The 11,265-nt window shown below is 35.6% G+C and overlaps 1 protein-coding gene across 1 annotated transcript in view; it reads left to right on the forward strand.

The window, feature by feature from the left end:
* The window catches only part of HELQ (helicase, POLQ like), a 40,450-nt gene that overhangs the window by 27,286 nt on the left and 1,899 nt on the right, over positions 1-11,265 (forward strand). The window contains 5 exon segments of the mRNA XM_082653508.1: positions 750-907; positions 1,977-2,075; positions 4,856-5,029; positions 7,892-8,005; positions 8,855-8,989. Coding sequence (XP_082509634.1) covers positions 750-907; positions 1,977-2,075; positions 4,856-5,029; positions 7,892-8,005; positions 8,855-8,989 — 680 coding nt within the window.

Consider the following 11,265-nt stretch of genomic DNA (forward strand, 5'->3'; position numbering starts at 1 on the left):
TAAAAAGTTGAAAAGTGTTTTGAAACAAGTAATTTAGAGTACTGTAGAGGTATATGGAGAAAAGGGTGGTCATCCCTCCTTCATGCTCCCCTCCCTCAGCAGTGATAAAATCATAATATCTTACCAAGAATAACAATTTGGTATATATTTTTGCAGACATTATCTGTAAATTTCATAACAATTTGATACATATATCCTTCCAAACATTTTTATGTGTACGTGTATATGTGTATATATATATACATATACATATATATGTATATACACACACACACACACACACACACACACACAGAGCTTGCTTTTCTCACTTATAAAATACCATGAGCATCTTCACATGTTAATCCCTTTAAATCTACCTCATTTTTCTTTTACTACAATAGTCATCCATAGTATGGATACCATAATTTATTTCACCACTCCCCTATTGATGGACATTTACTGTGTTCCTGATTTTTCTCCATTATAAACAAGGCTGCTTGGGCATCTCTGCTCATGTATTTTTGGAATTGTGTGGAAATGTTTCTCTGGGTTAGATTCCCAAGATTAGAGGGGTTGGGTCAGAAGGTATGTACTTATTAAATGCTGATGGATACTATCAAAATGACCTCCAAAATAGTTGTGTTAAGTTACATAGTAAGAGATTTTAAAGACTTTTGTAGTTAACTCCTAAACTAGACTTACTTTAAAGTCACCTCTTTCCCCCTTTGGTGATGATGAAAGATGAACTATTTGTGTCTTTCTTTTAGGAGCTATAGATTTGGCTTATTGTGACAGTCTCTACAGAGACTTGAAGAAAGGTCTTGAAGGACTTGTGCTTGAAAGCCTTCTTCATCTAATTTACTTAACAACTCCCTATGATATGGCTTCTCAGTGTCACCCTGATTGGATGATATACTTCAGGCAGGTGAGACAATAAGATTCTGCAATACAGGCTACAATAATGGATCAGGATTTGATTTTTGTCAAGTGATTATTCACATTTTTTCTTTATTAAAATATATTTGAAATTGGGCCCTTTGTTTTTGAGTTTTTAAAGTAGTAATATGGCAATAACATTTTTTGTTTGTTTCACTTAAATATTTTCTGTTAAATATAAACATGTTCATTATCAAAAAAATAAAGAAAGGTGCAGAAAAGAAAAAAAGGTCATCCCTGGTCCCATTTCCCCAAAGGTAGTTTACTCGTATGATTTGGTGACCACTACATTTTATAATGCCTGGAATATAAAGAAAACCATGAAAGCCATCCCTGATGATTGATAGTTTAATTACATGAAAGCTCTATTACAGTCACACGTGATGTCACATCATGTCACACCAAACCCGGTGATGTTAATACCTGAGAAGGAATATCATCTTTATCAACAGTAGCAAGGTGGAACTGGCCATACTTGTTACAAAACCAAGTGGTAGAGTACAGTCTGTTATGATTTTACTGTGAACAGGCTAGATGCATGAACACATATTAGGCAGAAGCAATATGCAGCTTTTAATTGCAGGAAATTAACTGTCTTTTTAATGTCGTTTTTTAAAATTGTTACTCTAAGTTTTTCTAAGTGGTATTATACAATGCAGTTACTTTCAAAAGCTTTCCCTCTTCTCTCTTCCCACAGACATCTCCCATATTAAACATGAGCCCATAGTCCATGGAAATCATAGTCCATGGTCACAGTATTTGTGGCCATGTCTTTAAGTCATTCTACTAAAGTTTGTTATATTGGGTTGGCCCAAAAGTTCGTTCGGGTTTTTCTGTAACAGCTTATGGGAAAACCCGAACGAACTTTTTGGCCAACCCAAATATTTTAATACTGTATCTTTTAAGCTTGTAATATTTGTAAACAAAATATGTGGGTTTTTTCATATCTTTTATAATAATGAAAGTGTGATATGACTAAATACTGGATTTGATTAATGGCAGACTTTTTAAAGTTACAATTTAATTTTTCAATATATTTATGCTCTTTTTCTCTGTAGTTCAGCCAGCTCAGCCCAGCAGAACAAAATGTGGCTGTTCTGGTTGGAGTCTCTGAGAACTTTATTGGGAAGAAAGCATCAGGTCAAGCTATCAGGAAGGTACCATAGTCTTTTTTTCCTTCCTAAATAACTTAAGTTCATAAAACAAAATTAATGCTGTTGTATCATCTCCTTTGTTGACTTGATCCTTTTGGTTCACTTTTTTTCTCTTTAATATAATTCCCATTTTACTATTTAAAACATCTGAGGACCAGAAATTTAGGTATTTTTTTTAAACAGTATTTATTTCTGGGTGGTGTGATGGCCCTTTTTTTGTGTACCTTTGTATTTCTAAAATAGTCATGCACATGTAAGTATCATAGGAAAAGGTAAACCTTATTTTATCTGTTTTTCTTAGGCTACTTATTATGGCTTAAATTATATAAATTGTAAAATATTTGTAAAATGTTTTCACAGTATTATGGAATCCTGAAATAAGTGCAGTTAAAGGGAGAAAAAAATCTTCTAGAAACCTTTTATTAAGCATTCTACTTGGTATCAGGGATTCTAAGATAGGACGAGTTTGGGATTTTTGTTTTTGTTGTTGCTGTTGTCCCAAAGAACTCCCAATGTACTTGAAGTACATAAAGCATTTTAGAAGGTTGAAGTGGAAAAGCCAATACTCTTGTGTGATATCTTATATTTTTGTGTTTTAAAGTTTAGTCAACAAACATGAAGCAAGTGTTGAATGTACACACTAACCTTAAGAGAAGTGGAAATAATTCTGTGGCAAACATGCATTCAGAATCCTTAAGTTCATATAATCTTCCACCTCATAATACACTTTTTTTCATTTTTCATTTTCTTTGGTAATCTAATCTTCCTTGAAACGTAATTATCTTACCTACCATTTCCCCTATATCTTTAAAATTTATATAGATTTTACTGATTTCATTTTGAAAAATGGAAGGTGGTGTTTACTTATATTTGAATTGAATTGTGCAGCTGTCCCCTGTATTGATGTATCATAAAATTATAAATATATATCACTTCAGTATTCATGTTGTCAATATTTAAATTGGGTCTTTTACCTCAGAAATGGCTATGTTGTTTAGGCCTTCAAAATGTTGACTAAAGATATTTCTTAAAACAAGCCTTTTGTATCAAACTCTAAAATATAAAATAAAAACAAAATCATATTAGTTTGCAACTCATTACCAAATAATAAACATTTATAAAACCTTATTAGAATAATGTATCTTTTAAAACGAATCAAAATTTATTTTTGTTACACTTTATGAAATATAGTCAATAAATGTTTGTTCAATTGATAATTAAATATTTAAAATAGTATGGGCATGGATTTATCTTAATTACAAATGGGTTAGTTACTAGTTCAGTGCTTTAGAAGTATCTTTTTAAAAAACTTCTGCAGAACATGATGTTTACTTAGAATCTAATTGATGTCTTCACATTGAAAAAGACCTTTAAACATTTTTTGTAAAAATCTTGAAATTGGCATGATGTGGCTTATCTTGCCATGTAATATAATCACATCGTTTTTCTTGGCTTAGAAAATACATTCTAAGCAAAATCTACATTGACTCAATTTATAGTTAATAATGAAGATGCACTAAAATTGGGAAATTAAAAGGTAAACTTTTCCTACTTGTTTTTCAGCTATCATGCTTTTCAGCTTAATGCTTTTTAAAAGGGTGATCCAGTACAACATGCAGAATCTGTAATTCTTATATCCTTCAATGTGCCACCCTAAGTTCTCATCTTAAACATTCTTTTACTGTAGTAAAGGATATAATTTTATATTTTAAACCTACTTTTTCTCTTTAAAATTCATCTTTTTTTCCTCTGATTTTAAGCATGAGTTACTCAGTTTCTGAGTTAGCTTAATATTAGCTATGAAATGCTTTACCCAAAAAATAATCACTAGGCAGCACAGGCAAAAGCACATAACAGAATAGAAATAGTCAACTACAGGAAGCATTTTTCTTTCAGTGTTTTAACTTTGGAAACATTAATTATTTACCATGACCATGTGGAAATCATAGAATCTAGTGTTTACTTTTTAGACTTATTAACATATTTATCTAAACAAATGCGTTTGTCTAATTTATAATCACAGTCACACATATATATACCACCTATAAATACTACAGTAAATGTAAAGGTTTCCCCAATTCCTTTCCTTCCTGTATTCTTTCCTAAGGCTACCATAACAAATTAGCACAAACCAGGTGTCTTAAAACAACAGAAATGTATTCTGGCACAGTTCAGGAGGCCAGAGATCTGAAATCAAGATGCTGGCAGGGCTGTTCCTTCTGGAGACTCTGAGGAAGAAACCATCTTGCCTCTCTCCTAGCTTTTGGTGGTTGCAGGCAATCCTTGTAGATGTATCCCTCCAAAGTCTGCCTCCATTTTCACATTGCCTACTCTGTGTCATTCTGTGTCGTCTCTCTTGTAAGGGATGACAGTCATTGAATAATGGGCCCTTAAGGGCCCCCTGTATATCCAGGATGATTTCATCTCAAGATCCTTAACTAATTACATCTGCAGAGATCCTATTTCCAAACAAGGTCACATTCAAAGGTACCAGGGGTTAAGACTTGAGCATATCTTTTTTGGGGAACAATTCAACTCACTACACTCCCTATAGAAGGAACTTTAAATTGGGAACAATTTGGCATATCTCTTTTTACACTCAGAAAAACGGTAATTTGAACTCATCTAAAGTACGTTTGTTAGAACTTAGATTTATTTCTGTGGAACCATTCTATCCTTGCTCTCCTGTGGTACAACTTCATGCTCTTTACCTTTTGTCCATTTTGAATGTAATGTACATTTTTTAGCAGGTCCAGTACATAAACTTATTTGTGTCTTTCTAGAAGGTGGACAAGAATATTGTCAACAGACTATACCTGTCTTTCGTTCTTTATACCTTGCTCAAAGAGACCAACATTTGGAGTGTGTCTGAAAAATTCAATATGCCTCGAGGATATATACAAAACCTTCTCTCTGGAGCTGCCGCATTCTCCTCTTGTGTGTTACACTTCTGTGAGGTAATTCCATTAAATAGATGATATATGCTGTGTGCATCTTCTGTTTTAACCGTTACTGAACTCAAAAGCCAGTTAGTCAATATGTTCTCTTGTTTCTTCTGTTATTACAAAGCACTCAAAATTTGTTTAAAATATATCTTTGTTTTTATCCACTTACAAAAATACTATATACATGCATGTAATAAAGGTATTACAGAATGACAGAATCAACTAAAACATAATGAACAAGTAGGAAGTCCTTAGTTATCCCTACTTTTAGAGCTATCATTAATAGTTTCAAGTATTTGGAATCAACTCTTTTTTTTTCTACTCTTCCTTTTTGTTGTTGTTGTTTTTTCTTTTCTTTCTTTCTTTATTTTTGGTTGCATTGGGTCTTAGTTGCACCATGAGGGATCTTTCATTTCAGTACGTGGGCTCTTTGTTGTGGCACACAGGCTTCTCTCTAGTTGTGGCATGAGGACTCAGTAGTTGCGGCATGAGGGCTTAGTTGCCCTGTGGCATGTGAGATCTTAGTTCTTCAATCAGGGATCAAACCCGCGTTGCCTGCATTGAAAGGTGGATTCCCAACCACTGGACCACCAGGGAAGTCCCTGGAATCAACTCTTAAAATAACTTTTCTCCATTGATGTAGATTCTGTGTGAGTGTCTTTCTCCTGAGTGGTAACTATGTAAAGTGTTTGATTGGTATGTTACCAATATCCAGCAGATACCTGACTACTCAGTACCATGTTCTTTTGATTACCACAGTAATTTCCCATTTTTGCTTCCAGTGTCAAGCAGCTACGTCAGTTTCTACATCAAATGTGTGTTTTATAAAATAAAGAAGAAAACTTAATTTTGGCCATATGCATTTGAGATCGATTTATTTAAGACTTTACTAAAAGAAGCTTTCAGAATTTCCTTAAATAACACAACAAAGCTTACCAGAGTTTTCTACCCAGTTTTTGATGAGTTTATAAGATAAGCCATTTTTGTTGCATTGAAATTTATTGTTTTGGGGTGGCATAGTAATATTTGTTTCTGTACTTTTTTTTTCTGTACTTATTTTTTTTTAATTTTTTCCACAATGAATTCTACTTTTAAACTTAAAATCTACTTCATTTGCCCTATCTTAAGCCTCCATATTCTGTGTGTGTATAGGGCAATTAGTTCTATCATATATGCTAATGGAGTAAATAATCCAAAACTACTTGGCTTTGGATTGAATGATAATTATTTTAGCAAATTTACCTTTTAAATACCTTTTATTTATGCTGATTTTTAAATTTTAGCGTATATTCCCTAATTACATGGTAGCTAATCAGTACACAAACATTATGGATAATAAGGAGAAGCTGGCCTTTAAAATGTATTTTCTTAAGTTTACTGTGTTTGTTCTTCATATTTAAAAAGGTGTTCCATGATAATTCTATCCCTTTGTTTTACTTAGAACTATAAGGATGTGAGCCTTACACAATTGTTCAAGTGAAAGAATCTATAGGTTGAACTTCAAAAGCAACTATAATTTGATGGTTGATCCTAGGGTCAGTCTACCCGACAACTCTCATGAATGTATTTTCAATATTTTAAAGCATTTTTTTCTTTATAAAAAGTTATGTAGGACTTCCCTGGTGGCTCAGTGGTTGAGAATCTGCCTGCCAATGCAGGGGACATGGGTTCAATCCCTGGTCTGGGAAGATCCCACATGCCATGGAGCAACTAAGCCTGTGTACCACAACTACTGAGCCTGTGCTCTAGAGCCCACAAGCCACAACTCCTGAGCCTGCGTGCTGCAAATACTGAAGCCCGTGCGCCTAGAGCCTGTGCTGTGCAACAGTAGAAGCCACCACACTGAGAAGCCCATGCACTGTAGTGAAGAGTAGCCCCTGCTCGCTGCAACTAGAGAAAACCCATGTGTAGCAACAAAGACCCAACATAGCCAAAAATAAATTAATTAAATAAATAAATAAAAACAAAAAAAGTTATGTAAGTGGAATAAAATAGTACACCGATCGTATTAGTTAAGATACTTTTAACTGCAAGTAACAGAAAAATTCCATAGAAATTTAAACAATAAGGAAAAATGAATATCTTATGTAGCAGTAAAGCCAGAGCTAAGGCGGTTTAGGATTGATTGATTCAGTAGTTCTATTCAAGGTTTTCTTTTCTTCTTTTTTTGCTGCCATACTAGTGCATTGACTACTTTCCTACTAGTAGGAAAGTAGTAGGTCACAAAGTAGCTAGCTAATGTTGTTCCATGCGTCACAAATGCTCACAGTGATACCCAAAGGTTAGAAAGGAAACTTAAAAAAAAAGAAAAAGAAAAAACCAAACTACTATTACAGAAAATTTCAACCCTATATTTAAAAAGACAAGGTAATGTAATGAATACCCATTTACCCACCCAGCTTTAAGAATTACCACCTCATGGTTTCTAATACTATTTTAAATATTGCTGCACTGAGCATCATCTTGTATTTGAATCCTTCCATATTCAGTATTTTGTCTTCAGGATAAATTTCCAGAGGTAGGAATTGTTTTCAATCATTTGGGAAAGAAAAACTATGCAATCACTTGCTGATGTTTTGATAAAAATGAATAGAACTCTCCTTATTGACTTCTTTTTCTTTTTTAATTGGGGTATAGTTGTTTATTTTTCAATTTTCAATCTTTTTCCTCATCCTAAAACCATTCCATCAAATTCCTCAGTCTCTGCCATGTTTCCTTGTAACAATTTTGCTTGGAGTCATTGTTCATCTCTGGCTTAACCCAACTTCCAGAATTTACAGAAGGGAGCATCCTCTCTGAGCCCTCTACCATGCAAACTAGATTTTGAAATAACTTACCAGATTTAAATTCTGCATATTTCTTTGTGTTCTGCAGGAACTTGAGGAGTTCTGGGTTTATAGAGCCCTTTTGGTAGAACTTACCAAGAAGTTGACTTACTGTGTAAAGGCAGAGCTAATCCCTCTCATGGAAGTGACTGGAGTTTTAGAGGTTAGTAGCCTCCCAGTTTCCCACCTGAGATGATTTCAACTAACAGAAAAATCAGGTTTTACTGTCATGTCACAGGGTAAGTGACAATAGCCTTATTGTTCATTTATCATGGGAATCTTTTTTTTTTAATTAATTGCTGCCATGGTCTCCCAGAAATCCCTGTTAATCTGGAAAAAGTTCTGATGAAAAATCACATTCATGGGAAAAAATAACAGTAGGGATGGGGTGACTCTTCCCAAGTATATGTGTCATTCTTAACATCCCTTCCTTACTCTACTCCAGTGAAGAATCACCTTCTGTCAGTTTAAACAGTGCTTGTTGAAGGTGGTGGTGACTTGGTGGCAGTGAGGGTCATTTACGTTTTCTAAGGGAGTGAGGAGAAAGTATCCTCAGCTGGTTTCTTAGCTTTCTATTTTTCACCAACCCTTGATTTCAGTTTATCCTCTGTTATTCAGTTCTTAAATCAGAGGAGTTCTGTTTGGGAATGCAGACACACACCCCTACCTCAGGTCCCCTGAGTAGATGGTAAGAACATTTTAGGGGTACTGGACTAAAACATTTGATTGGGGATGCCCCTAGCCTAAGTGCCCTAATGGGTTTCTTATTTCTGATTGCAGCATACATCAGCTCACTTAAGCTACACAGAAAACTAGCTATCTTGCAGTCAGATTGGAACGACCCAAATGCGTCTTTTAAAATTCCTTGGGATTCTGATGTGTTATCTCTTCATATTTATTATCTTAGTTTATTCCTGTCTCTGCAAGTGAATTTTTTCCCTTCAGTAAGACACTTAATTACTTTTTCCTAATCCCAAATTCTGATCCTAATGATTTTTGTAATACTTTTCAGGGTCGAGCAAGACAGTTATACAATGCAGGTTATAAAAGTCTAATGCACTTAGCTAATGCAAATCCTGAAGTGCTGATAAAAACAATTGATCATTTATCAAGACGCCAGGCCAAGCAAATTGTTTCATCAGCCAAGGTAAGCAAACTATTTTTTAATCTTTATGATATATATATATTTTTTAAAGTAATTAATTAATTTTTGGCTGTGTTGGGTCTTTGTTGCTGTGCGCAGGCTTTCTCTAGTTGTGGCGAGTGGGAGCTACTCTTCTTTGCGGTGCGCGGGCTTCTCATTGCGGTGGCTTCTCTTGTTGTGGAGCACGGGGTCTAGGCGCTGGGCTTCAGTAGTTGTGGCTCGCGGGCTCTAGAGCGCAGGCTCAGTAGTTGTGGCGCACAGGCTTAGTTGCCCCACAGCATGTGGGATCTTCACGGACCAGGGCTCAAACCCGCGTCGCCTGCATTGGCAGGCGGATTCTTAACGACTGTGCCATCAGGGAAGCCCAATCTTTATGATATTTTGTAGTGTAATCTCCTTATACTTTAGATATAAAAGGAAAAACGTTTAACTATATATGCAAAAGTTTATACTCACAATATTTGGATAAAAATAATACACGTGTTATGATACAAGATTTGCTAAAAGGAGGAAAAGGATCTCCTAAAAAATAAAGACGCTTTCAAGAGTTCATTGAAGTACGAGGAACTCTGGAACTCGCTGAACTCTGCCTCCCGCTACTCTTGACACAGAAGTCCTTTCCTCAGCATCCCCAACACCTTCACTGACAAGGAGCCTACAACCTCAAAAATTAAGTAGTTCTATTTTTGGACCCCTAGTGTTACAAAGAGCATCCCAATATAATGAGGCTGTGTTAAAATGTCTACCATGGCATCATAGAGTACTACCCTGTGGAACTAGACTGTTGCTTTGTTCATTTGGTAGCTTTTCACATACTTGAAAATGGCTCTTCTTGCCTCCAAGGGCTTCTCTTTTCTGTTTCTTTCACCTGTAGTAAATAACCTAGTTTTAGGCTATTCACTATACTGGTTACCCTTTGCTAGATGCAATCCAGTTTGTCATTACCCTCCTGCTCCATGTGGGTAAATCCATTACACAACAGTTTGGGATTATTTCCTTCTTGATCTCAACTATAATTCTGTCCTTGTGGTCTGAAATCTCATAGTTTTTTGTTTTTGTTTTTTTAACTTCATCGTTATACTATTGTCATATATAGATCAGAAATGGCTGAAAAGTAAATTTCCATCTTACTTTGTGAATAGTGCTCACATTGTTTGTATTGCTTTGATTGATCTTTACAACAATCCTCTGAGGTGGGCAGAGTTGGTGTTACATTCAATTTACAAATGAAGACACTAAAACTTGTTCCATTAGATTAGGAGTTCTTTGGGTTGATAGGGATGAAGTTATAGTTATTTCCATTTCTGTAGCACCTAGCACAGTATTCAGCCTATAGTAGATATTTAGCAAATATTTGAATAAATAAATAAATAAAATTGGGGCTTCCCTGGTGGCGCAGTCATTAAGAATCTGCCTGCCAATGCAGGGGACACGGGTTTGAGCCCTGGTCCGGGAAGATCCCGCATGCCGCAGAGCATCTAAGCCTGTGCGCCACAACTACTGAGCCTACACTCTAGAGCCCACGAGCCACAGCTACTGAGCCTGCAAGCCACAGCTACTGAAGCCTGCATACCTAGTGCCCATGCTTGGCAACAAGAGAAACCACCGCAATGAGAAGGCTTCGCACCACATCAAAGAGTAGCGCCCGCTCTCAGCAACTAGAGAAAGCCCGTGCATAGCAACGAAGACCCAGCACAACCAAAAATAAATAAATAAATTAATTAATTAAATCTATTAATAAATAAATAAGATTTAAAGAAATTGATTTACCCAAGGAAACACAGCTAGTCAGTAAGTAGTAGAGCAGGACTATAGAGTTACACTATATGTTATTAAGGATACAAATGGAGCTGCGGTAACGATGGCCAAAATAAGTGACTTTAAATGTTAAAGGTTTATTAGTGTTCACAGCTGATATGAGGAATCAGTTGTGTGTCCAAGGACCCATACTGCCCCTGTCTCATTGCTCAGCCAGTCTTAATATATAGCTTCCATCTTATGGACTGAGGTACACGCTCTCCTTTCCACCATCCCTTCTGCTTTTCCAGTAAGCTTGAAAGAGTAAAATGGATATTCCTTGCAGGATTTTGAGTAGAAGGGTGGGTTAGAGGTTGCAAATAGGGGATGGAAGTAAGGAAAACAGTTAGGATTATACTGAGGTTAAACAGGTTTTTGCAGGAATGCCACAAAAAAGTTGTGTGTCCTTAGTACATCAGATCAGGAGCCACAGGATGTCACTTTATCACATTACTGATAATGACTTTGATCATTTGGTTAAG

Source organism: Grampus griseus, assembly GCF_964374135.1.
Source record: "Grampus griseus genome assembly, chromosome: 4".
NCBI classification, from domain to species: Eukaryota; Metazoa; Chordata; class Mammalia; order Artiodactyla; family Delphinidae; genus Grampus; species Grampus griseus.